Source organism: Tympanuchus pallidicinctus, unplaced genomic scaffold, assembly GCF_026119805.1.
Source record: "Tympanuchus pallidicinctus isolate F22 unplaced genomic scaffold, pur_lepc_1.0 scaffold20, whole genome shotgun sequence".
Classification (NCBI taxonomy): domain Eukaryota; kingdom Metazoa; phylum Chordata; class Aves; order Galliformes; family Phasianidae; genus Tympanuchus; species Tympanuchus pallidicinctus.
The window spans coordinates 13,953,635-13,981,019 of NW_026294722.1; the positions used below are offsets into that span (position 1 = coordinate 13,953,635).

Genomic DNA, 27,385 nt, shown 5'->3' on the forward strand with positions numbered 1-27,385 from the left:
TACAGTTAGCTCTTGGGATCCTCTTGTCACTCCAGAAATACAGTTGGGTTCTGTCCCTTTATAATTTGATGGCAGTACACACCTTACATTCCTGTGCTTGATGTGCCAGACCACTGAAACCACATACTTCGATAAATCCCTTTCCTCTGTCTGGCCAGAGGAAGGGTCCCTCAAGTTCCTCTTCATCATATTTGAAAAATCGTTGCTGTCAGGTGAAGTCCCTGCTAATTGGAAAAAGGGAAACATCACTCTGATTTACAAGAAAGGGAGTAAGGAAGAGCCAGGGAACTACCAGCTGGTGAACCTCATGCCTGTGCCTATGAAGATCACAGAGCAGATCCTCCTGGAAGGGATATTCAGGCAAATGAGGAATAAGGAGGTGATCCGAGACAGCCAGTACTGCTACACCAAGTGCAGATTGTGCCTCACCGATCTAGTGGCCTTCTATGGTGGAGTGATGGCATCGGTGGACAAAGGAGGGGCAGTTGATGTTGTCTACCTGCAAGGCCTTTGACGTGGTCCTGTACCACGTCCTTATATCTAGTGAGGTTCAACAAGGCCAAGTGCAAAGTGTTGCACTTGGGTCGAGGCAACCCCAGATATGAGTACAGATTGGGAGAAGAACTCATCAAGAGCGGCCCTGTGGAGAAGGACCTGGGGGTTCTGATAGATGAAAAGCTGGACAGCAGTGCGTGCTCGCAGACCAGAAGGCCGACTGTGTCCTGGGCTGCATCAACAGAGAGGGGCAGTAAGAGGAGGGAGGGGATCGTCCTCCTCTGCTCTGTCTTCACAAGGCCCCGTCTTGCAGCACTGCGCCCAGGCCTGGGGCCCCCAGCACAGGAAGGACGTGGAGGCGGAATTATTGGAGCTGTTCCAGAAGAGGGCAGTAACATGAGCAGAGGGCTGGAGCAACTCTCCTATGAAGAAAGGTTGAGGGAGTTGGGCTTATTTAGCCTGGAGAAGATAAAGCTGAGGGGAGACCTCATTGCAGTCTTCCAGTGCTGCAATGAAGCACTGAAGCAATGAAGTGAAGGGAACTTACAAGCAGGGGGGGACAAAATTTTTACATGGTCTGATAGTGACAGGACTGGCTTTAAATTTAAAAAGGAAGATTTAGATTAGATGTCTGGGGAAATGTTTTACTCAGAGGGTGATGAGATGCTGGAACATTTTTCCCTGCAAGGTTTTGGATGCCCCATCTCTGGAGGTATTCAAGGCCAGGTTGGGTGGCATCCTGGGCAGCCTGACCTGGAGTTTAGCAATCCTGCCTGTGGCAGGGGGTTGGAATGAGATGGTCATTAAGGTCCCCTTCAACCTAAGACGTTTTATGGGTCTAGGTGGAGTAGCCATTATTTAATTACATGTAATAATGTAATAAATGTAAATAAATATGTACCAGAAGTCCATTAAGATCAGAAGTATGATTAGCTATTCATTCTGCTCAACAGAAACTGAAGCAGTTGTTTTCCCCTTTTGGATGTTGTGTTATTTTTGCAACTCACACATCTGTCCTGCTAGCTTGAAAGTACATTTTTTCTTTTCCCTTCCTCATGTTTTCCACATGATTATGCAGATAAAACCACAGAGTGGCACTTGACACGTACCCACTATATCCTCTGTTGTGAACAGAGAAACTTTTCTTCCTAGTAGCTGAGACACTAGACGGTACAGGTGGGAAGGAGCAGCTCTTTGAGTTGCCATACCTCTCGGGCAGTTTCCTCACAGCCAAGATGCAGTCCACTGGGAAGGGAAAGGTTTTCTTTGTGTTACCAGAGCTGGATGACCACTATGTGCACCATTGGTTCCTCTTCATCTTTTCAGTGTGCTGGCATATGATGATTGATCCATACAAATTTCTGTCTCATTGACTGCATGCATGGGCTTCATCTGGATCTTTGGTTACTTGCTTGTTATCCAGGTGACCACAGATCTCTTCCAGAACAGCTGATGTGCACAGCAGACCATATGGAGTTGCTGGATACCTTTTTTTCACGGTGGTCCACTTGCCTAGTGACATACATCATCTTCTTTGAAGGAATTTGATGCCCGAAGGAGTCACCTCCAGAGGCTGAGGCTTGTGGGCCTTTTCCAATCCCCCTTGCCAGTGTCCTGTTCTTTAGAGAGGGATTCCAGCTGCATGACTTCCCTTGCTTGTTTGACCATTTCAAAGATATTCAAAATTCTCAAGCACTGTTGTAACTAGCCTGGAGGAGAAGAGGAAGGTGGAGGAGAATGGAGAGATGTCCTCTGCAGGTTCACCCCCTGTGGAGAAAAGGTAGAAAATGTACTTGGTCATAGTTTCACAAAATAATTGCTGAACTATGAGTATGCCAGCAGTGCTGAATAGAAGTACCAGATTAGGCTCATGGTCACTGTTACATAGGCAGATGTTATATACAAACTGAGGAAATCAAAACCGAACTTAATCCAGCTCTCAGAGGTAGAGGCAGGTAGAAAGCAGTTACACAGAAAACCTTGTGAGCAAATAAATCAGTGTTAATAGCAAAGAAATCTGTGTTGTAATTGGCAACTGCTCAATGAATGTGGTACTTACAGCAAATCACAAACGTATTTTTTCTAACATGCTCAGGTTAGATCTGTTGTTATTGTGATCTGTGGGCTCCATGTTGGGTGCCAAAGGAGCTGTTGTTGTAGTTTAACCCAGTAGGCATCAGCACCACAGAGCTGATTGCCCACTTTCCCCACAGTGAGATGGGGATGTGAGAAACACGCTCAAGATCAAAAATTTCTAATCAGGCAAAGATCTCAGTGAAGAGCAGTTTATTCATTATTGCAGTAATGGGCTCCCCTGGTGACAAGGGAGAAATCGCACGACTAGTCAGTGAAATCCATCCTGTTGTGTTCCCTGCGTCCAACGCAGGTAAAGCCTCTCCTGGCACTCTTTGGTTGAGCATCTCAGGTGCACAACCTTCCGATGCTGTTGCTACCTTACATTTCCATACAATGTCTGTTTCCAACACATTGTTTTTAGGTATGCTCTGTACTTTTTATGGTGACAGGAGGAAAATAGTCTCAAGAATTAGCGTGCTCGTTCTGTCCTGTACCAGACTCTCCCCTACCCTAGTGCCTGTGCCAATTCTACCCAGGTCGGAACGTTCCAGTCTCAACTTTACTCTGTTCAGGAGCTTTCTTTGTGAAAGGCAACTTATCCTATGCTACTACAGAAATACTGGAAACTTCCACTGCAAAAACATGATCTACCTCTCACAGGGAAGAGACTCAATGAAGAAAAAAGTAAAACTCTCGGATAAAGACATAATAATGGGAAGGAAAAAGGAGGAAAAGTAAAAATAATAATTAAAAAAAAAAAAGCAAAAAGAAAAGAATACACAAAAGGAATGATGCACAATGCAGTTTCTCATCACACACTGACCAGTGCCAAGCCAGCAGCAGCCTCCCCCCCACCCCCAACAAACTCATCCCAATTTTCAGCATGATGCTGCGTGATATTCATCATCTTTCTGGCAACCTTAAGTCAGATGTCCTGTTTCTGTCCCCTCCCAGCTCCTTCTGACTCCTCTCTAGCTCCTTGCTGGCAAGGCAGCAGGAAAAGCTGAAATGTCCTTGAGCATTGCTAGTGGACAGATAAAGCATTGTATGCTATCAGTTTTGTTCTCATCCTACATCCAAATCACAGCACCAAACCAGCTACTATAAAGAAAATAAAACATCAGCCAAAACCAGAACATAATTAAAAAAATATATGTGGGTGACTCCAGGAGCAATGCCTCCTGTTCATTTCCAAAGAAACTGCAACAGATGTTAAGAGCACAGTGACGGTATTTGATTGAGCAAGTTCTCAGCTACAAAGCACTATTTTTCAACATAGTCACTACCATTAGCTATGTATTTTTGCCAGTGATGAACAAGAGCCTGCATTCCGTGCTCATAAAAATTGCACCAGGAGAGGTGACCCGATGTGGCTGTTGCCACTGCTGAAATGAATGTTAGACTGACGTGTCTTAGCCGTGGGCCTCCCCTCCCTAACGTCTGACAGAGGTTCCACTCAGAAAGAAGGGCTGTCCAAAGGGCTGTGTGCCAGTGCCTTTGCTCCTGCTGCAACAGTGATGCTAGGTCTTCACAGCTGCAGCTGTGCTCCTACTTATTCTCTTTTCTTCCTTTTTATTTCTTCGGATGTTCCCCATCTGAGGTATTTTGCAGCAGGTTGAGCTTTTTGGAGTTTTTCTGCCAGCGTTTTGAACGGTGTGAGTTGCAAACGCTGTCTCCAACTCTATTTTTCACTCCTTTGGAGGTGAGGAAGGAACTCATCAGCCTGTCTGTTGTTTGCTGCCAACTCTCCTTCCACTAGTGAGGCTCCTGGACATTATGGGACAGTGAACCAGAGCAGTGCTGTGTTATTTGTGCAGGAAGTATCTCAGAAATACTGTATTAAAACTTTAACCGTAGTTAATGTGAGCAGTGTTGGTGGTGGGTTGCTGTCTAACACTATGGAAGCCCACGAGGAAAGGTGGGAGATCTTTGTGAGCTGCTGGATTTCAGCTATGGCAATGGTGTGTTTACAAATCCACACCAAGTGTTCTCATTAGACATTTGGCCTTGGAGTAGCTTTTGGCCTGTGGTGTCTGAGGAGGGGAGCAAGTACTGAGCCATCATGGACAGGTCCAGCTGAGAACTCAGATCACCAGGCCAGGCCTGAGGCCATTCAGGAGGTCCACCTGCAGGCTAAGTTCTGTGGCTACAAGGAAAGCCTGAGTTCAAGCCGGGCTCCAGACCAGCAGGAGATGGTCCGTCCCTCCAACCCCCCACCACATGCTCCTTGAAATTCATGACTGGATGGATTGAACATCACTGATACTGTGAGAAATTCAGTTGCACGCAATGGATATTCATCCTGATTAAGTCTTGTTTGTGAAATTCTCCCTTATAGCCAGTTAAAAGAAAGTCAAGAGTCACTGCACAGTTGGAGAACTGAAAAGTGAACTTCAGAGACCTCTTTCTTCTCCAGTGCAGGGTTCACCAAGCCCCAGTCATGGTCTGCATCTGGATGGTATAGACCTCAGAGTCAGGAGCAGCATTGCTTGTACTGAACCTGCTGCACTCATCCCTTCTTATGGTTGTGCCAGGTAAGATAAAAACCTTGATTTTCACAGGCTGGAATCATATAACATGGGCTTTACTAGGTCATGTTGTGACTTTCATGATCTTCTCTGTTGGGATAAATGGGCCTTTAGTACGTCTTAGAGAAATGCCTCCTGGAAGGTGGTGGAAAGAGAAGGCCCATTTTTCATGGTTTCTTTTTCACTCCTTTGTTGTGTTGATACTACCAACTTGATTTCTTTCTTGCTGGCTTCCAGTGTCTCACTCTGTACCCACGCAAGGTGATGGATGGCAGAGCAGAGATGGAGGTTGTGAGAACCATGAAAGGAAATGCTGCCGGGGAGGTCAGCGTTCATGTGGTCACCACTGAGAGCACTGTGCAGACCACCCACCTGCCAACGACTGCCTTCATCTTACCAGGTATGCGGTCTGATTTTTGGATGGTCCTTTGTAGAGCCAGGAAGTGGGATATTCTATGATTCTATGTTTGCCCTGTCTAACTGAGCTTCCCCAGCTCTCTCACCACACATTGACATGTATCACACTTCTTGTATGTCTATGATCCTCCCAAACCTTGGGAGGCAAGGTTGTGTTGCTGTTACTATCTTAGAAATTCTCTGTGGCTATCCCACATCACTTGGACGGTTTCTGGCTGATCAAAAGCCTTCAGCTTTTGAAATGAAGCTCTGATTTCTAGGGCCCTGTGCCAGCGCAGTGCAGTTTGCCTGGGTGCCCGCTTTGCAGAGTGTATGGGCTCCTGTGTTGCAGTTCTAGGGCTAATCTGGCCCAGCTGAGCACCGTAGAAGCAAATGTCCTAATTGTTCCTCCTCCTGACCTTGGATCCTGCTGTGGAAAAGCCGTGGACTGTATAGTGCATTCATTGAGCAGTCCAGAAGCTTACTGACACTCTGCTTCAATGTGGCATTCTGATCATGGGAGCGGGCTGAAGTTAGGCTGAAGTAAGATCCCCTGAATATGGATAGTGCCACCTCCTCACACCAGCATCTCTGGCTGCAGATCCTGTTGGGCCACACTCCCTGCACATGAGTGCTTTAGAACACCATACTGAGCCCTTGGCTGGAAGATTATGTCTGTTACTTTGTGCTACCTGAGGCTGCTGTGATTCCTTTGTTTGATTTGTTTGCATCAGCAAAACATTCTGTGTATGTCTCTGGTCGGTTGTTTCTTTTCTTCCCCTCTCAAGCAAATGCCACTACCATCAACCTTCCTACAAGCACCTTAGAAATCCAGCGATTCCCCAGGGAGCCACCAAGAAACACAGGGGCTGAGAGGCCAGAGAAGGGAGTAGGGAGCGAACCCATCACAGCCACTGTCATCCCCCAGATCAGCGGGGTGCAGACCTGCAACACAGTCCGTGTGTTGGAGTGGAAAGATGGAGTGGCTACTTTGCCTGGGAGTAACCTGCGGGTAAGTGCAACCACTGGCCATATTTGTCCTCCTTCCACCATTCTGCTACTCCCTCCAATGCTTGCCCTTTTAAGTGGCAGCCCCCAAGCCTATGCCAGCCTGGGACCTCTGGAATGTGATGCAGGGCCCTGGCAGTACCCAAGGCGCAGCCAGAGAATACTTCAGCTGTTCCTGCTCTGTGAGGCTGCTCATTCCCCATCTCTGTGACTGCCCTGTACTGTGATCTTAGCAAAGAGAGCATGTACATGCTGTGTTTGGCACTGCAGTGTTGTGCCCTGCACTGGGAGACAGAGGAATGCTACTTTCTGTGTGGGGTATTTTTCCTTTCCAAGCCATGTTATGGAGTTCGCTCTCAACGGAGTCCTGCGCTCACCGTAAAAGCAGCAGCCTTGCACTCATCAGACAGCTTTTAAGTATACTGAGGCTACTGAGTAGTACGAAATAGCTTGCATGAAGTGCACTGATTTCTCAGCTTCTATTTAGCACATCATGATCCCTCTCAGTGCTACCAGCTGGTGCTGATCACACCGAAGTGCAGGCAGACAGCAGATGAGGCCTGGGATTAGAGCCTCTCATGCTTCTTCTCTCTTCTTGGACCATGCAGAGTAGGCTTAGTAGCTAGCAGGGACTGCATGGTGGGGCATCAGGATTGCTGACTTTTGTGCTCACCTCTGTCACTGGAGGAGCCATCCTCTTTCTGAACACAGTAATCACGAAGCCTTGCCCCTGTTATTCTCGGAATTCATATGCACCCACTAGCTATAAAGTTACATTTCTACCTCCTTGCTAACTTTTTCCTTCTGTTTTTTGGTTCAATGACATAGTTTCGAATAAATGAGTATGGGACGCTGAAGGTGGTGAGTGCTGACAAGATGCCTCCAGCAGAAGCTATAAAGGAGGGTCATGCGAAGAAAGATGGAGAGTCAGATGTGGCACCCACTAGCAGGGACAATACTGTTGTTGCTCAGGGTAAGAGCATCTTAGTGGCACTTCTGGGGATGGGTAACATCATTCAGCATGTGCTGTCTGTCTTAGGGCATAAGCAAGGCAAATATCTCCTGCTTCTTGCTTTTTTTTTCTTTCTTTGATACTCTTGTGCCTCACTGTTCCTCTTCTCTCTGACTCAGATGTGCCAGAGCAACCCAAACTGCCTACAGCAGATAGCATTTGCCACTGTGATACCTGTGGCCGGAGACATGTATCAGATGGAGCCCGGGAAGGCAGGGGTTTCTGCAGTGAGCATTGTCACCAGCAGTTCAAAGAAAGGTAAAGGAAGGCGGGTTTGCTCCATGCAGGGACATATCTATCCACCTGTCTTCCCTCTCTCCCCTCTAATCAGCATGCTTCCAGGAAGAGATGCAAGCTCGTGTTGCAGGTTCTGAGGACCCCACTTGTTTCTGTCTTCCCTGTAGGCAGGGTGTCCAGAGTATAGTGTGGGGATGAATTGTTCCAAGGCACAACAAAAGCTGCAGGAAGGTAGATTTCCTCTTACCCAGTTTGTGGCCTCATAAACATGCATCTGCTGGGGCAGGACTGCTGTGGGAGCTTGCTATAGCGGGCGCTTCCAGGCGGAGCAGCAGTGGAAAGCATGGGTTGCATTTCCAACCTTTCTGCTTACTGATGTGTGACTTCCAGCACTGATTTTCCAGCATCTCTGTGGGCCCATCCCTAGGTTCAGTTTTCCAATACTAGTGTTTGAGGGTGGTTCTGCTCTGTATTCTGGTTCTGACTGCTTGCCAGCTCTGGTGCTCAGATAAGTGTATAAGTTAGTCAGGAGGAAGGAAATAGGAAATGGAACAACAGCACTTCTCCAGGACTGACTCCCTTACCAATGCAACAGATATTGCCATATATTTTACCACAGTGGTTTACTTTTCATCTGTGTAGATCTGTCATTGTGGAAAACTCTGCCAGCAGCACCAGTGCCACTGAAATCCTCAAGCCAGCGAAGAAACGAAAGAGGAAGGACTACCAGAGCCCTTCAGAAGAAGACTATGAATCTGAGCAAATGGTAGGAAGAAGGCAAGGCAAGCATATGTGTGCCCATGTCAGTGTTACTGTGTGTGGCTCTCATCAGTGTTTTTCAGTGCCATATTAGCAGTATATTGAAGGGGTAACCTGAAGCTGTTAGTGCCAAAAAGGCGAATATCATGGCTTCTAGATAATTGGCTGGCTGTTTGGCATACTGAGTGCATGGGAGTGTTCAGTATTGGATGTGTTCTGATTGGGCTTTTTTAGGTACTGAATGCTCTCAACTGTTGTCTTGAATCTAGACCACTCTAGAGTAGAAGTGCTGAAGAGAACATCTATCTGTGTGATGTGTTTCTGGGGGACAGAACTGCTTGACAAGGCAAGCTCTACTTGCTCTACTTGCCAGGCCCTGCCGTAGCAGATTCACACCAGACGTCATTGCTAACACACAATACCAAAATTTCCCTGTCAGATTCTCAGATCAATCCTGTTGGCTTCCCATTTCTGGGCTAAGCATCAGTTGAATCATGGATGTTTTTGGAGGCTTATCTTGGCCCTTGACACTGGTGTGAAGGTACAACATGCAGCATAAACCTCTGTGCAGGAATCCTGACATCTAACACCTTTGTCTGCTCTTGTATCAAGGAGGAAAAGCAGGAAGAGCTGAAAAACTCTGTGGGAGACTCTGCCATCAGCAATACAGAGGCTGACACTTGGAGCCAGCATGGTACAGAGGGGCCAGGTCGGTGTTGGGGTGAGCAGTCCTCTGCCACAGCAGTGTGGATGGGAATGCATGGTGAGGGCTGCAGGGTCTTACTGCAATCCTTCAGGGCTGGGCCAGCATTTTGGTGCTCCAGCAGAGTCGAGCACCAGTGCCAGACATTGGTGCATGTTCTTGAAAGCTTGTGAACTCCTCTGCTTGATTGATCCTGCTCTCTCTGTCTCTTTCCCTTTCTTTCCTTTCCTCTCTTTCTCCCTGTGGAATGGTTGAACCCATACAAGTTATGGCTGTGTCTTCTTCAGGAGCTGTCTCGTAATGTACAGTGCTTTCTGGTCCCTCCCTTTCGGAATCAACCCTCCTGTGCGGATATTCCACTCTGAGAGATGCTGTCCTGAGCAATAACCTGTTTGTGCCTTGTCTGGCTGTTCCCTCCTTTTTGGATGGTCTCAAAGGGAACTTCCCTCTTGACATCAGGAGCTCACAGGTTTGGGTGCTGCTCCTGTAGGTCTTGGCTTGTAGGAGTCCAGTGATTTGGGATTGGCTCATGTCACAGGGATCTATTCCTAGACTGAATCAGAGCAAATTTCGAACACAGAGATGTGGTGAAATCAGAGGGAAATTGGACAAACTGAGGAACGCACTGTTTGCTTGCTTTTTTTTTTTCCCCCCCCACCTTGGAGTATGATAGGGGGTGAGAGAGGAGTGGAAAACTTGTGAAAATACTGGAAGTAAACATTTATGGAAAGTATATTTTCTTTTGAAGTGAAAGGTCATACTTTAAGTTATTTCAAAATGAAACTATTCCAGCTCCATACTCACCTCCACAGCAAAATGCAGGGACTGTAACAGGCTCTAGATGGTTGCCAAGCCCTGATTTTGAATAGGTCCAAAGGAGGGCCACGAGGCTGCTCAAAGGGCTGGAGCACCTCTTCTGTGCAGACAGCCTGGGCTTGTGCAGCCTGGAGAAGGTTGGAGGAGACCTGACAGTGGTCCTCCAGTACTTTAAGGGAGCTTGTAAGCAGGAGAGGAATCAACGTTTTACATGGATGAACAGTGATAGGACAAGGGGGAACAGTTTTAAGCTCAGAGGGAGATTTTGATTTGATGTTGGGGGAATTTTTCACTGAGAGAGTAGTGAGACTGCCACAGCTATGGATGCCCCATCCCTGTAAGGTGAGGCTGAACGGGGCTGTGGGCAGTCTTATCTAGTGCCTGATTTAGTGCTTGGCAACCCTACCCACAGCAGAGATGTGGAACTAGATGGTGTTCAGTATCCCTTCCAACCTAAGCCATTCTATGATTCTGTGAGTACAGCGAGCAAAGCACTACTGAAAAGGGAGGCTGTGTGTGTTTGCCAGCTCCTTTTCTCTACAGTCTGAGCCCTGAACACGGATCTTCCCTGCTGTTTACAAGTAAGCAGTGCTGAGCTTTGTTATTTCCAGCATTTTATTTTCTCATGTTTTAGAAATTCATCTGTAGACAAAATACGCACCTGGATACTTCGGTGCAGCAAAGTAGGTGCACATTCAGTCTCTGGGTGTATTTATCACTCTCCAGAAGTATGAAATTTGTCCTCATGCATTCCCTGGACATATTTTGCTGTTTTGGGTATTGTCTTCTTTAAATGAGTATTATAAGGGTAAGTGTATCTCTAGGGCATCACTGTGGCTCTGGTGTCTGAGGAGGACTCAGAGAAGATAGCAGAATTTGTTCCTCTGAAGTAGTGGAGGAAGGTGGTTTGACTGGCTGGGAGCCACTTGCGTTGGGGAGTGATTCCCAGACTTCTAGATGGATTGTGCTGGTTGTCTCAGATCTGTCAGCACAGTGGCCATTTCAGATGTACTGGCTGGAGGACTGGTTGCAGAGGTGTCCTGATGCTATTGCACAAGATGGTTCATGGTCTTTAGGTGCCTTCTAGAGTGTTGTACAGCAGCAAAAGACATTTGGGTTACTGTGTGAGAGGGGGGATCACTTGGCTCCTTGGGCAGCTGGCCAGGTTTGCTGAAGAAGGGGTTCTGGTAGGACAGTGCTGAGCTTTGCAGTTATGCAGGACTGTGTGTGAGAGTGGGATGTGGCCCCAGTGGGACAGACCTGTGTGCTCACCTGCCCAAGGCAGGCAGGGACTGGGGCTGGAGCAGAACCTCAGCAGCGCCTCTTGTGTGTGCGTTTGTGCTGCGCTCAGGTGCCAGCGAGGAGAAGAAAGAAGGCTGGTCTTGGGCGTCCTACTTGGAGGAGCAGAAAGCTGTCGCTGCCCCTTTAGATCTCTTCCAGGATGTGAGTTGGGATTTTCCGTCTTTTTCCCTCCTTCATCTTCGCTTTTCTGTACCTTTTCTTTCCTACTCCTCCTCTTTCTCCTCTGTTCTTTGCTTCCCTATTTAGTGGGGTTCCCATCTTCACTTGGAAGTGACAAGTCAGCCTCCAGTTCTGATTGACCCCAACTCCTGCTCCCCAGCAGGATGCTGTCCCTGTCCCAAGTGCCCCATGTCTGCCTATTGCTCTGGGAGGTTGGTGGAGCCCTTCCAGTCCTTCCTCAAGTCAGGCCTGGGCTCTCCTGAGGCTATGCAGGGGATCTGTGTCCCCATCTCCCATTGGTTGATTGCCAGGGTGCAAGAGGAGCCCACACCCCATGTCCCACTCCTTGTCAGCCTAGGGATACTATGCCCTGACAGCAGCAAGAGACACAAACCCACAAGGAGGTGGAGGAAGGTGGTTTTTTTTCTGTGGAAAAAGCAGAAACAATTTGGCCAAAAACATAACCTGTTGCCCACAGTCTCCTGGGCCCAGCATCTCCCATAGGCTGATGGTTGTTCCTTGGGATGGTTCTAGACCCATTTACATCATCTTGCCATTTTTTTACATTGTATTTTCATTTTTGTTTCCAGTATCAAGTAGCTTCCCAGCACAAGAATGGGTTTAAAGTGGGGATGAAGCTGGAGGGAATTGATCCACAACACCCATCCATGTACTTTATCCTGACGGTGGCTGAGGTAAGGTGCCTTTGCTTTCTGCGTCTCTCTGCGTGTCCTTCCTGCCCAGTGGAACAGGAGTTTGGGGCCCTCACTTGCATTCTGCTGCCAGCACTGCATGAAATGAGCTAGCACTCTATCACCTCTGTCAAGCAAATGGGTGTTTCCTTCCTGTTTGTAAGGGCAGGAGCCAGTGCTTTGAAGCAGCTGCCATATCGCAGCCCAGTTATTCTCTTTGCCACCCTGGAGCCATGGGGTATGGTGTTGTACTGTGGTATTGGCAACGGATTCTTACTTTTGAGTTGATGCCTCTCAGACAGGTCTGAGCCCTGGAGATGGAAGAAGTGAAGGTGTCCCATTGATCTTGTGTCTGCAGAGGCCCTCTGGGTCCTGGATTTTCCACTCAGTCATTTGTCATGTCCCCAAATCGGACTTGCCTTGCATTTCACTCTGGGCCCACAGGCAGCCAGGAAAATCACCCTCATGACAGTGGATACTGTTCTGCTACTGGAGAGATTTCACCAGAGCAACATGGCATTTAGATATACCTCTATGCAAACATTTCCCACGATGCAGAAAAGGGAATACTTGCACTCACTGGTTCCATCACATAAAGTGAATACAGAGATATTTTACTGTGGCATCTTAAGCACGAGCCTGAAACCCCCTGCTCAGAAGGTAGCAGTGGCCTTATACTTACCTTGATCCATATTGGATAGCTCTTGGGTCTGGTATCCTGATTTGTGCACTGGCATGATTTTTGTTTCTTAAGGCTTCCTTAAGTGCTGTATTGAAATGTTGTGTGGGAGGGGTGGTGGGTGCAACATCCAGCCAGGGACAGCAGGTTTCCATGGTCCTTTCCTTCTCCTGCTGTTTCTGTGAGTAGATATGTGGCTATCGGATGCGTCTTCACTTTGACGGCTACTCTGAGTGCCATGATTTCTGGCTGAATGCTGACTCCCCTGACATCCACCCTGCTGGCTGGTTTGAAGAGACAGGACACAAACTCCAGCCTCCAAAAGGTATGAATCTTGGTTGATGGGCCTTATTGAAGGAAGGAAGGGAATGAATAACAGGCCCCCAGTGCAAGAATAGGAGACTCCCTGGGTTCCAGGAGGGATGATACTGTGCTGGGTGTTGCTGCAGGACACCACTTTAGGTACCCATCAACATTAAACTTCCATTCTGGGGCAAAGCCCTGTTGCCTTGGATGCACTAGCTGGTGCACATTGGTGCTACCACAACCTGGGTGCAGTGCACTCCTGGGCAGAGGACCAGTGCTCTCCAGTGCTAAGCTATTTTTCCACTCCAATGCTAACATTTCTTAGCACCCCTCTGAAGTCAGACACTGGCCTAAACCATAGGCTATAGGTGCTCAATGGCTGTTCAAAACCCTGTCCACCCTTGGTGTGAGGGCTGGCTGGATTAGGATGTTCAGGCTCAACCACATGACCTCTTGGCTCCCTGTGAACTTGCTGCTCTCATTTCTCTTCCTGAGGGGTTTTAGGTTATAAGGAAGAAGAATTCAGCTGGACAAACTACCTGAAGATAACAAAGGCACAGGCAGCTCCTAAGCACCTCTTTGTGATCCGAAAAACTGTGAGTAGCAGCTTCTCCTCCCTGTCAGAGCCTATGGGTTTGGGGTGACTACTCTCCAATTGAATATTGGGCTTTTCTCTGTTCACCCCACAGTTCTCAAAGCCACAGTGAGTAGGGCCAAGAGAATGCATTGCTTGTGTTGTGGGCTTGCTGTGCCCAAAATTGGAGCTGGGCTGATTTCCTTTCTCATCCGGGTCTTTCTCATAGATTGTTAACATACGTTTCAAAGGTATTGACTGGGGAGAAATAGGTATTACTCTCAACAAATATTTTGCCAAAGAAAACCAAACAAACTATTCATGTCCATTATCTGTTTTTTATCTTCATTGTCTCTGTCTCTGCCTTTGTTTTTCATGTGGCAGCTTGAGTAAAGGAAGTGAGAATGTAGCGGAATGAAAAATGCTGCTGGCTTCTTTCCAGCTGCAGGGGAAACTAAACCTACTGATAAATCAGTCTCTTTAAGTTATTTACTGTGGCTAAGTCCATGAATGCATGGATTCCCTGCCGAGGTGGGGATGTGATTTTCTGCAACAGTTCCATTAGAATATGTGACACAGTGTTTTGCAGATTTGGGATTCAGGAAGTAAGGCAAGGTAGGACGCAGGGCACTGACCCAGCTCTTTCTACCAAACCTAGGGCATTAGTAGCTAACACAGTAGCAACATGACTAGACTGAAATCAGTGTAAGTTGGAGGCAAGTTTTCTCTCCTTATAGAAGATCTTGAGGGTCTAAAGACTTTTTTCTTTCTTTTTGTATGGCCAGGGTAATTTAATTACCCTCTGCCTGTTCTCTTACATACACGGACCCTTCTGACCCTAAGTGGCCCCAGGCCTGCCTGCAGGCCTGAGAGGGTCTTGTTTTAGGCAGCTGCTCTCTTGCAGCAGGCAAGGGAAGTGGTGAGAAGGGTGCTGGGTCTGAGGCTGTGAAAGAAACTTGCTTCTTTCTCCTCCCAGCGTGAGGCTCCCCCAGGCTTCGAAGTGGGCATGAAGCTTGAGGCTGTGGACCGCATGAATCCTTCCCTGATCTGTGTTGCCACAGTGACTGATGTGGTGGACGATCGCTTTTTGGTGCACTTTGACAACTGGGATGATACTTACGATTACTGGTAAGTGCACAGAGGCTTCTAGGTTCCCAGTGCCAACTCTCTTCTTGCTTCAGCAAGAGTGATGAGGTGCTTTAGAAAACAGTACCATACCACAAGTATGCTGCTGCAGATCAAGCAACAATCTGACCCTGTAACACTCATAGACTGACCCAGTAACAATCATAGAACCATGTAGATTAGAAAAGACATTCAGGATCTTGACGTCTGACCATCATCTGATCTACCAAGTCCTATCAGTAAACCACGTCCAGAGGTGGAGACTCCAACAGTTCCTTGGATAGACTGTTCCGGTACTTGACCATCCTCTCCATGAAGAAATGATTCCTAACATTCAATCTAAACCTACCCTGGTGCAACTTGAGACCATTATGAGACTGAAGAAGAGGGTCACCCACCTGTGCTGGGGTGCAAACCTTTACCTGTTCATTGTCACTTTCTGGGATGTTGCTGTGGCCTTTTAGGTAACACAGGGCTAAGACAGGCCCTGTATACCCACTTGGGTGTCAAAGAGGGTTTTTTGCAATGCACCTGAGGCAGAGGCTGGATACCTACTCTTAAAAAGAGTTCCTGGGCTTGTATGTGAGGCATTGTTTGCCTCTGTGGATGTGTGTGTGCAGGTGTCCCAGTTGAGGCCAATTTAAGCCAAGTAGCACAGAGTTCTGCTTTGTTACTGATACTCTTATTTTGCACCACAACGAACTGTGAGGCTGCAGCAATTTCTGTCTGTGGCTGCTCCTTGCTGGTGTTGGCTACGCAAAATAAGTACTTCATGCTCTGATCTAAGGCAGACCTCAAGTGTTCTGGGATGTACTAGGAGCTGTGACCAGGGTGTGAGCCCTGCTGGTTGCCCAGATTTGACTGCTGTGAACTCTGAAAGACATGGCATGTAACCCCCACAGGGTTGCTTTTCCCTGGGCAGCTCTGACACAACAGTTCCATCCAGCTCACATTCATGTCCTGCTCTTGTGAGATGGAGTACTCCACTCCAGCCCTTGCCTTGCTAGGGCCTGGAGTCCCCTGGGTCATTCAGGGCCAAAGGTGCTGTAGAAAGCCTTTCTTTCTGCAGGGGCTTTTGCTGGTGGTGTAGATCTAGTCTGTGCCACTTGCTGGCCTATCCCAGGCCCTGGCAGCCTGCACAGTCTAGCAGGGGTGAGACAGGTGTCTCAGTCCTGTATAATGGTTTAGATGTATTTTCTAGGTGTGACCCCAGCAGTCCATACATTCACCCAGTCGGATGGTGTCAGGAGCATGGCAAACCCCTCACACCTCCTCAAGGTGAGTTGATAGCTGGGGAACACAGCCTTCAGTGGCACATCACCTCAGAGACAGGCTTTCTGGGGTGGGACGGGATGCCTAGGGAATCAAACCCCATGGCCTGTGCTTGCCTGCAGGCCCAGGCAGTTTCTTCAGCAAGGTTGTAGCCAAGGAGGTGGCACGTACAAGAGTCTCTTGTACATATATGTTCAGGTCCAGCATGATGTTTGTGTCAGGCCAAATGGAAAGGTCAGGAAGACCCAAGCTATATGTGCAGGCCCAAACGTTCCTGCTTCCCTGCACTCTGGGTTTCATGGTCCAGGGCAAAATAGTAGCGCATCTTAATGTCTCCTAGGTTTCCATATACATGGCACAGGCATGGTTGGTCTTTCAAGGCCTCTGGGTTACTTGCCATCTTCCTACTGTTGTGTATCTCACTTTCTGCATCTTTCCCTTCTAGATTATCCTGACCCTGATAATTTCATCTGGGAAAAGTACTTAAAAGAAACAGGAGCATCTGCTGTCCCAGCTTGGGCTTTTAAAGTGGTGAGTGCCACATCATCTTCTTCGTTATACGTGGGCAGGAATTCGAATTTTCTCTATTGTCAAGTCTTCACATTTATGAAGAGTAAAGAGATGTTTAGCATCTTCTTACCACAGGCCTGGGATTCAGATTCTATGCTCAAGGTTCAGAAGTGAAGGCTGTCCTAGGCAAATAGATCAAAATGGGAAAAAATCAGAAGAATTGCCATCACCTCTGCTAGACAGAAGCTGTGTGATGGAAAATCATTTAAATTTGCTTAACAACTATCTCCACTTTTTTCAACAACAGCTATGTCCAGCCAAGTGCAGCTGTGTTATAAAGTCCCTAAATGACTCTTGAAAGCGTTCTTCCTTTGGGCATAGCTTTTCCATCTTGTTAAAAACACAGTTCAGATCTGGGAGTTCTATTCATACTCTCCTGGTAGCCAATATGAGCAGCAGTGGCTCTTATCTGGACAGGACAGGGATTAGGAGCTGGGCTTTGGGAATACGTATGTTTCTGGGAAAGCAAAGTAGTCTGGGGGTGACAGGATCCTGAGCGTAGCCCTACTTCCTGCTGACCTATATTTTTTCTTGTCCCAGCGACCGCCCCATGGCTTCCTTGTCAACATGAAGCTCGAGGCAGTGGACAGGAAGACTCCTTCCCTCATCCGAGTGGCCAGTGTGGAGGATGTGGAAGATCACAGGATAAAAGTGGGTCTTAGTGCTGAGCCTAGGTCCAGGCACTGTGCCGGCTTCTCTTGTCTTTCCTAATTGACTGCCAGTTGCAATGGCAAAGTATATAGAGGTCTGTGGAAGCGCACAGTGCATAAGATGGCAGATGGCAAGCCCCAGTGCCTGAATCCAGGAGTGGAGCAAAATCTTGTGTTGCAAAATCTTGTTTCCCTGCTCTGTTGCATGCTGTCAGCTTGGAAGACTTCAGAGCTACTCCTGGAGGTACACTGAGGTTTAAAGGGTGACCTCTCTACTTTTTTCCCCAGATCCACTTTGATGGTTGGAGCCACATATATGATTTCTGGATTGATGCAGATCATCCAGACATACATCCCATAGGCTGGTGCTCAAAAACTGGTCATCCACTGCAGCCTCCTCTTAGTAAGTTCTCATACCAGGGCCCAAGCGTGCCTGATCCCCACAGTCACCATTACCTGTCCACGTGCATCCATTGTGCTGGTCAAGGGTGGGCAGGGAGGAAGGGCTTTCATGGGGAAAATACTCTGGTTTGGTGCATGCTGGAGTGTCTGGGGCTGTGCCTATGACAGTCTGTCCCTTGTTCTTCTGGTCTAGGGCCAAAGGAACCAGCTTCTTCTGCTCACTCAGGCTGCCCAACCCTGAGCTGCAAGAACATCCCTCATACCAAGAGCTCCAAGTACAGCTTTCACCACAGGTGAGCTCCCCAGCTCAGCTCAGAGGGTCAGAGCTTCCCTGCCAGCTATGTGCCAGGGCCTTCCTCTGTGCCTGTTAGCAACCAGTCCTTCCATGCACCCACCCTGTGCCTGGCTCTGTCCCTGGAGCCTGCTGCCAGCTTAACTGCCAATGAGCTGATGCTTTCCTTTCTGTACCTGTCCTGTGTCCCCAGAGCTCCTGTGGATGCTCTTCAAGTTCATCTGCAAGGGGTCCTGTAAGCCTTGTAGAGGATGGCCTTTATGTACTTGTAGATGATGCTTTGAGAATGATATTCCTCCCACCCCTACCTTTCACTGTGAGCTTGTAAGCTAGGAAGTACTGAGAGGGGACATCTCCCTCAAGGCATTGTCAGTTGTTTGTATGACCCTTTTCAGGAGAAATCAGTGCGGGTGTAATGCTAACCCCAGCATGACAGGCTGTCACCAGAGCAGAGGAGCGAGTATAGCAGAGAGTACTTGAGAATGAGGGAGGCAAGTGTGGCTCCCAGAGGTTTACCTCCTGGGCACAGTCATGGCACATGCTTTGTCCTATTTTGAGGCTAACCTGGATGCCTGTGAGGAAGCACTCCTTCAAATCCCACTGACCTGCTTGATCATTATTCTGCTGTCTTGCACAGGGTGGTTGTGGTGCCAGTGGACAAGATAGGACAGGTGTTCGTACCTGGAGGGACTGGACTTGCCCTATGTATGAGCCCACACAGCTGGCACCACAGCCCCAGGGAATGTGTTCAGCAAATCTTTACTACACTTTGCTTGGCCAAGGCTATGGCTTCTAGCAGTTGGGGTTGGATGGTGGTCCCAAGCCAGCTTCACCCACTCTTGCCTCATGCTTTGTTCTACTCTCACCTGTCCTCTGTTCTCTAGGAAGTGCCCAACACCGGGTTGTGATGGATCAGGACACGTGACAGGGAGATTCACAGCACACTACTGCCTCTCAGGGTGCCCGCTGGCGGAGAAGAACCAGGGCAGGCTTAAGGCAGACTTGTCTGACACCGAGGCCTCAACTCGCAAGAGGAACCTGATCGGCTTCCCTCAGCGGAAGAAATCTCGGCACCATGGGAGGTAGGGGAAACTTGGCGACCCCCGCACAACAGTGTGGGGCCACTGGGCTACACATGACATCTGTAGGATGGATGGTTGAGTTAGAGAGACTCCTTGCCTTCAGGGGAGCATGTTTGCTGACAGCTGGTTATTGCAGCTCTATTGAGTGACCTTTGACACCTCTCCTGTTTTTTTTTTTTTTATTCACATTATGTTTCTTTGGCTGTCAGCCCTTTTTGTCAGGGTCTGAGAGGTAATCCTTGCTCCTACTGTCAAGGCATTGCTCTGTGCAGTGTGGCGAAGGGCCCTTAGGCCAGTTCCAACACAGGTGAAATCAGTTTTCCTTTATCTTTAGAGGGCGACCTCCAAAGTACCGGAAGATCCAACAGGAAGACTTCCAGAGTAAGTGCGCTCCTCTGCCATGGTGTCATTGCAGAACAGGGTAAGACTTGAGGAGCTGGGATGGTGGCTGACAGAATTATGTCTTTCCTTGGCTTACTCTGTCAGTCCTTGCACAGGTCAGCACCAGGCAGAGGGCTGTGTAGACTTCATGATGTCAAAACGAGCCATCTAACAAGGGATGTCTGTGACTCTTACCAGAGCTCTACTTGGTCCCTCATCACTTCTCTTGATTTGTATCTGTGAATGTTTGAGTGCTTTAGGGCAGGGAATTGGGACTGTCTCTCTCTGGCTGTGCATTTTTCCAGGCACTTTGTCTTCAGCTCAGGGTGCTGTGCCTTCATCCTATCGGTGCTATACCCCAAATCCTCAGTGTGAGGTGCCACATTGCTCCTGCAGAACAGAACCTGTTGTTGAACATTTTCTTGGCAATTAGTTCTCATGATTGGCATGGTACATAAGTGGCTGTAGGGTGATAAGGCATTTTCTCCAGCCAGTATTGATTTTACCTTAGGCTGGCTTGGTGTTTAGCCCATCACTGGAGCTGAATGAAGATCTTTTATTGAAAACTATCATTGGCTCATTAGGGCAGAGACTAAAGCTTAAAGTTTTGTTATAAACCTAAAAAGAGTTGAATGATAAGGGATGGTATTCTGGTGTGAAAATTGATTTGAAATTTATGAAGGACTGAAAAGAACAAGGCAAAGTCAACCTGGTCTCTAAACTACGCCCACCATTTTCAGTACCACTGTACTGAATGCCTTTGATGCATTAATATATCCTGATATATATATTCAGAGGACAGCCACTTGCTCTTAATAACGTGACCCCACAAGACCATCTGCTCCCAGCCCCAGGTCCTCTCCTGAACAGAGTCTTCTCCAAGGCTTGTAGAATGGGACAGGATGTTCTCATCCCCCTTCTTTGTATCACACTTTGCATTTTTATTGGCAGCTATTTCTTCAGACAACATGCACCAGTCGCTCTTCATGTCTGCCCTGTCTGCCCATCCTGACCGCTCACTATCACTGTGTTGGGAGCAGCACTGCAAACTCCTACCAGGAGTGGCTGGCATCACAGCAACCACAGTAGCCAAGTGGACAATTGATGAGGTGAGGCGGTTTTGGAGTGTGTGCTGGTTCCTAACCCACTGGCGTGACTGAGAGGACTTCAGCTGGCTGTGCAGCACAGTGGTACATGTCCCTGGTACAGAACAGTAGCCTTTTCCCTGGGCTAATGAAGTGTCCCACTGGATACACCCGGAGAGCACGGTGTGGACAGCTGTCAGTCACATGCAGTGGCTTGGGAAGAATATGTAGAACTACCAGATTCTTCCTTGGCTTGAATGTGATGCTAGCAGGGCAGGCAGGTGAAGGACAACAGTCTTCATTTAGCATACTAGTTTTCCAAATCAGTTTTCTCTTTTTAAAATAAAGAACAAAACAACAATCAAGCAAAAAAACCTCCCATAGACTCTGCAGATAGGGAATCGCTTCCCTCTTTCTCTGTGATGAAATATTTACCTCTGATTCATACTCGTCACTTTTATTTACTTTCTTTGGTATTGGTAGTGGCTTCTCTTGAAGGTTGGGTAGCTGGACCTCTGAGACTGGACTGGCAGCCCCAGCACCCAGCTTTGCCTGATGTCCCCTGTGTGCACCACTTCTGCCTCAGTTCCTCGGTGGGAATCATCTTGTTGGGCTGGAGATAGCTTATTGGAGATAAAGCTATTGTAGCATTTGCTACTCTGGGGCTGGAAAGGACCAGCACCCATGCTGTTTGTTGAGCAGGCTATGTCTTGGATGGATGCCACTAAACAAGCTTTGAGGCAAGAATTGTTCCAGCTTCTTACACCCTGGTCAGGAGTGGCATAGGAGAATGCTGCAACTGCAGCACTTTGCCCTACCAGGCATGTGTTAACTTAAAGGATTCATAAAGCTTCTATGGAAATGAGGATGTGATCTCATAGGGGTGTCTCCAGACAGAAACGTTGCTTCCGTCTTGACATTTCTTTCTGTTTATTCCAAGGTCTTTAGCTTTGTTCAAACTCTGACGGGTTGTGAGGACCAAGCCAAGCTCTTCAGAGATGAGGTGAGAAGGGCTGGAGAATGAATGCAGGCAGCCCAAAGCAGCTGTTTGCCAACAGAAGATGAAGGAATTAGCCATTGACCTTCCTTCAGTGGCTTTGCTGCTGAATGCTTAGAGCACATCTACCACCTAGCAGGTGCCACCCCGGGGGTGGCAGTTGCATGGCATTCCAGTGTGCAACTGTCAGCCTTTGCAGACAGTGGCATGAGGGAGATTCTGGATTCTGTCCTTATCATGTTGTGCTTCCCTCTTCCCTTGGCGTGAGTGAAGAAGGGTCCCTCTGAGGAGGCTTTGTCTGGGGAGTAGGAGAATGGTGCTGCAGCTTCATAGAATCATAGAAATTCTCAGGTTGGAGAAGACGTTAAAGATCTTCAAGTCCAACCACGACCTAACCATATTACCCTAAATCTAACGACCCTCCCCTAAATCATGTCCCTGAGCACCACATCCAAACGGTTTTTTAACACATCCAGGTGACTCAGCCACCTCCCTGGGCAGCCTGTTCCAGTGCTTAACAACCCTTTCTGTAAAGAAGTTTTTTCTGATATCCCACCTAAACCTCCCCTGGTGCAACGTGAGGCCATTTCCCCACGTCCTGTCACCTGTCACCTGTGAGAAGAGAGCAGTCCTGTTCTGCTGTAAGCACCTTTCAGGTATTTGAGGAGACCAGTAAGGACTCCCCTCAGCCTCCTCTTCCCCAGACTAAGCAGCCCCAGTTCCTTCAGTCTCTCCTCATAGAACATATTCTCCAAGCCCTTCCCCAGCCTTGCTGCCCTTCTCTGGACCTGCTCCAGCACCTCCATGTCCTTTCTGTAGGGAGTTGCCCAAAACTGAACACAGCACTCGAGGTGAGGCCTCACCAGTGCTGAGAATAGGGGCAGGATGACTTCCTTAGTCCTGCTCACCACACCATTCCTGATCCAAGCCAGGATGCCATTGGCCTTCTTGGCACCTGGGCACACTGCTGGCTCATATTCAGACAACTGTCCATTCAGTGCCATCACTGCCTCCTGAGGGAACCTCCTAAACCTTCATCCATCCATCCTTCCCTTCCTGTATTCTCTTACCAGTATGTCAGTTTTGTGACACTACTGTCCATCAAGGTGGTTCATCATTTTTAGATCCCACTGTGGACAGACATACATAGAAAATGATTTCTAGCACGTGCATTTCACCCCAGGCAGGCTGATCCTGGGCACACTCAGTACAGTGTATGTCAGCTTCAAACAAAGTGGCCACTGTGCTCTAAGGGTGATCAGGCAAAGTCAAAGTGGGGGAAGCCTCTGTACATGCTGGCGCCTAGCAAGAATCAGCCTGGTGTTTGCCCAGAGGGACTTGCCTGCTAGATGTGAAGTACCCACTGCACTCTGGCACAGAAGCCCAGGCCAGCTGCAGTGTGAGTTCCTGGACCAGCCCTTGGATGGGTGTATCTGCATCCCTGCACTGACCCTGGCACATGAGTTCCTAGGCCTGGCTTTTCTATCTGGGGCAGCATAGGAGCACTGTGGATGGCTCTTGTTATGCTCCATATGAGCAGGGGGGAGGCTGTGGCTGGCTGCCAGAAGTGAGTGTGGTTGTTCACATCTCCAGAGTGCCTGCACTGTCTGTCTGTAGGACATCACAACCTGGTTTATCGGTGAATGCCTTAAGTCCCTGCTCTCCTCTGCAGATGATTGATGGCGAAGCGTTCCTCTTGCTGACTCAGGCTGACATCGTCAAGATCATGAGCGTTAAGCTGGGCCCGGCTCTCAAGATCTACAATGCCATCCTCATGTTCAAGAATGCTGATGACACCTTAAAGTGACTTTTCTTGGTCCCACTGGGACCTTCCTTCAGCACTGGTGCTGCCAAACTGCCTGGCCAGGACAGAGACCCCTCTGAGTGCCCTCAGCTTGTTGTGTCCTGCAGCATCTCCTACAGTCTATCTCCTGTCTCCTCCCTCACTCTTTCTCCATGCCACCTCTCTGCTCCAGCGCTGGGCACAGGCTGACCACAAACTGCAGAGACAGGGAGTGGATGTGGGACTGCTGTAGTGCAAAAGCTGCCCTGATACCCCTCTGTGACTGCACCCATTTGGGGTGTGATCAAGGGTGGGGGAGCGGTGCAGAGGTTGTAACAGCTGGAGGCTGACAGCTCAGCTTAAGCCACCAACGTAAGGGAAAGGACTGACTGCATACATGCTTGAAGGCTGGTCTTTGCTCAACAACTGGGAGACATTTTTGTTCTTTTTTTTTCTTGTGTTTTTCTCTGGGGGATTAGATACTCTAAAGGAGCTTCTGCTCACTTTGCCTTTTTATCTTTCAGTTCTTGTGACTCAAGGCTAGATGATAACTTTGCTTTGCCCCTCACTGTGCCGAAAAGCAGTGGCCTCATCTCCTGCTCTTTCTGGCAAGCAGTGTGTCCTGGCTGCAGCTCTGCCTATGACCGTCTGTGTTTTGCTCTTTACAGAGAGGTCTGGTAGGGCTAGGGCTGGGTGACTGTAGAACAAGCTCCATTTCCTCTTGTGCAAGCTGTCTTTATCAGCATCTCTGTGGGAGAAAGAGTGGTTGGTTAAATTGTTTCCCTTTCAGCAGTTAAAAAAAACCCTTTGCAAGGGAGAGTCAAGCCTACTTTGGTCCATGTTTTAAGGGCAAAGCCCTTTCTAGAGCTGAGGCAGCTGCAGAGGGCAAAAAAATATTCACAGGCAGAATGAGGGCTTTGTTCCAAAGTCATTCTTGGCCTGCTTGATCAGTCCTGCCAAGCTGCCTTCTCCCCCATTTTGCCTTTGTGTGGTCCCTGGGCGTTCCTGTATGAAGAGCAGGATCCCTTGCTGTTCCTGGATTTCTTCCCTTCAAAACCAAAAGGAAGTTGTTTTTTTTTTTTTTTTTTCCTGTTCTACATTTTTCTAATATATGATTTTTCCAGCAAGGATGCATGCACTTTGGAAATGCTCGTGTAGCACTCTCCCCTATAAAAGAGCAGTGTTGTGGAAGAAGACCCTTTCTTCAGATATTCCATGTGTCCCCTGCTCCTTGGGATGAGGCCCTGAAGCACTCACATGGCACTCACTGTGTTCTGCCATCCTTATGTGCACAGCTGCTGCAGGTGGTGTTGGAGCAGCAGAGTGTCAGTGCTGTGCTGCAGGGCAGCCACATACCCCAAAGGCTCTCCATAGTCTGCAGCGATGTGACCCCTTAAGTCCCACACTCACTTTCTTTCCCATTCCCAGGAATGACACACCAGTAGCAAAATATTTTTTCCTCCTTTCCCAGTGTCCAAAGACAGAGATGAGGTGTCTTAGCAAGTGCACCAGCAATGTGTGGGGCAGAACTGCCTTGGGAGCCACTGTCATACCTGAGTCAATGTGTTCTAGGCTTCCCATTGAAATGTAGCATTTTGACTCTTTATTTCTGAATATTTGAGATTGCATTTGACCTGCTGTTGCAATATCTGCTGCCTGCTCTTAATGCAGCTAGACTGTGTATTTATTTATTTTTTCAGTGCTTGGGTTTGACTAGACAGCTCTGTCATCTTTTCAGGAACTGCACCGTGGTCTGTTGTGGAGAGAGGGTGAGTGGGAGGGGACATCTGTGTCCCACAGTGAACTCCTCCAGTCACTCTTGATTTGCAGTAAAGGTCCCCAAATTGGTCTCCAGCTATTAGGAAGTTTTCCTGGGCCACCGTGTGTTGGGAAAGAGGAAGAGCAGTCCCAGGACCTTCAGCTGTCAGAGTCTTCATGCAGACCACATTGAGACATCTTCAGGTGTGGTCTGGGATGGAATAGCTCCTGTTTGGCTCTTGTTACCCACGTGCAGCATTTGGTTATTAAGCTTATAGGGGAGCAACTTAGGAAAGAATCCTGTTCTTATCTACTGACTTATGCTAAGTCACTCCTCCTCATGGGGAAGTGACTAAGTGTTGGTCCTGGGTGCTAGGAGAGGAATGTCAGATCTGAAACCAGTGTGAGTGATGGACAGCCTTGTTTAACATGGGGCTGTTCTGCAGAGCAGAGGTGCTGGTGAATTCAGAAGATACTTGCTGAAGAAGAACTACTCTGATGTTGAGTGTAATCAAGCTGTACTCTGCCTGGGCAACAGCAAAACAGGCAGAGGTGTGTGCTCCAGACTGTGCCAGCCTTCGGCATCAGCAGGAAGCTGTGCCCATGGGATAATCCTCTCCTGGGCTCTTTTGACCTCCCTGTAAGGTCTGGTGGCACAGCTTGATCCTAGGTCCCTGCTGGGCTGGTACTCTGCTTGGGAGCAGCTGCCAGGAAAACCAGTGCCATTGGAAAGGTGACATGTGGAGTGATGGTCTCTATCACTCACTTGTCTGCTGTCTTGAGCCTCAGCTTATGGCCTCCTAGGCTGACTCCTCTCAGCCCTCCGGGTACAAATCTTGTGCACTGGTTTAGGTGAGAGACTCCCAGGGTCTGCAGATTGTTAAGGGCTATTTGCTGTTAAAGCTTATAAGCTTTTTTTTGATTCCTTTAGAATTGGAAACCAAGCCCAAAGCATTGTGTGTGTGTGTGTGTGTCTGTGTGTGTGTGTATAGGTTTTTGTGGGTACTAGTGTGGAAAAATCACAGAACAATGTCCTACAGTGTTGGTGTGACACTGTTTAATTGTGGTGGTCTCAAGCCATGGAGGTGGCCCAGGGTCTCCAGCAATGGATTCTCCATTAGCAGAAGTTGTCACTGGTCCCAGGAGGGAATCCAGGAAGAAGAAAGTTTAAATTTAATTTAGCAAGTCCTATGTCTCCACAGAGCATTGCATGGGAGCCCCCTTTCAGAGAGCCTCAGGACCAAGGCAGAAGGACCAAAGTTTCTTTTCCTTATCACTAGACTAAACTCCTTGCAGGGATATTCAGTGCCATGTCTTTGAGAAGCTGGAGTGTACATGGGCTGCATTGTGCCCACGGGTTCTCTGTGGTCTTCCTGAGACATGTGACCACAGCCAAAGTTTCTAAGTCAGCGAAGGGTTTTAAAGTCAAATGTATTTTTCCGTAAGTCTCCCTTTTCCCCCTTCTCTCCCCAGAGTCTGTGCTCCCATCATCCATGTTTTCTGCTTTAGCCATATGAGTTGTTCCACCACACACTTTGGCATCTTCTGGGGTGACTAGTCCACTGGTGACTCTGTGCACGGGCACAATTGGAGCCTCTTGAGAGGCTTTGCTTCTCCTTCCTTGTGGAAACGAGCAGCACTGTGATGGGCTGAGGCTGAGGTCTCTGTTTCTTTGAGAACAGCCAACCTGAAGCTCAGTGAGGAGTGACTATGTCTGCCCTATGGGAGAACAAGTTCTCTAGGAGGGTCTATGGCTTAGGACATCTGCCTCCTGCAGAGGCAAATCTGGGGTCTTGGGCAATGAAAGGAGCTGGGGAAGAAGAGGGAGCCATGAGATAAATGTGGCTCGACTACTACTCTTCTGTTCCTCCTCGCTTCTTAACCTGTTGGGGAGGGACTGCTTGATCCATTGGGGAGGAAAATAACTGAAGGCTACAGTCTAGCTCCATCCCTGCGGCCCATTTCTTCCTACTTGGGGGGAGAAAAAGGCGGAATATATGGAATATGTGATATGATAACAAAGACTTTTTGCACTTTCATTCATTTTGCACTTGTTTTTATTTTTTATTTTTTATTATATATATATTTTTTTTATATTTGCACATCCCCTTTGTGTTTTCATAACAAAAATATTTTTGTTGTAGCCAGTGAAGCTATTCTGAAATTTGTGTCCTGACTATATAGAAGTTTAAAGGTTTTATATATATAAATTTATATCTACATAAAATAAATTTATATATATAGAT

The 27,385-nt window shown here is 48.1% G+C and overlaps 1 protein-coding gene across 4 annotated transcripts; it reads left to right on the forward strand.

Annotated features, from left to right (window-relative positions):
- The first annotated feature begins 3,455 nt into the window (after positions 1-3,455).
- L3MBTL1 (L3MBTL histone methyl-lysine binding protein 1) lies at positions 3,456-27,385 on the forward strand. 4 transcript variants are annotated; one of them, XM_052683698.1, is made up of 22 exons: positions 3,463-5,105; positions 5,337-5,499; positions 6,284-6,507; positions 7,332-7,476; positions 7,635-7,773; positions 8,395-8,518; positions 9,124-9,220; positions 11,382-11,473; positions 12,082-12,186; positions 13,052-13,187; positions 13,664-13,764; positions 14,719-14,870; positions 16,069-16,145; positions 16,585-16,670; positions 17,250-17,360; positions 17,648-17,762; positions 17,955-18,054; positions 18,938-19,135; positions 19,470-19,516; positions 20,468-20,625; positions 21,542-21,604; positions 23,271-27,385. In XM_052683698.1, the coding sequence occupies exons 2-22, from the start codon at positions 5,364-5,366 to the stop codon at positions 23,403-23,405; spliced, it is 2,541 nt and encodes an 846-aa protein (XP_052539658.1). In that variant the 5' UTR covers positions 3,463-5,105; positions 5,337-5,363; the 3' UTR covers positions 23,406-27,385. The 4 variants fall into 4 exon arrangements, 2 of the variants coding, with proteins under 2 accessions (XP_052539658.1, XP_052539659.1); XM_052683699.1 differs by having other exon boundaries at positions 3,465-5,105; positions 13,673-13,764; XR_008206915.1 differs by lacking the exon at positions 23,271-27,385 and having other exon boundaries at positions 3,456-5,105; positions 19,470-19,556.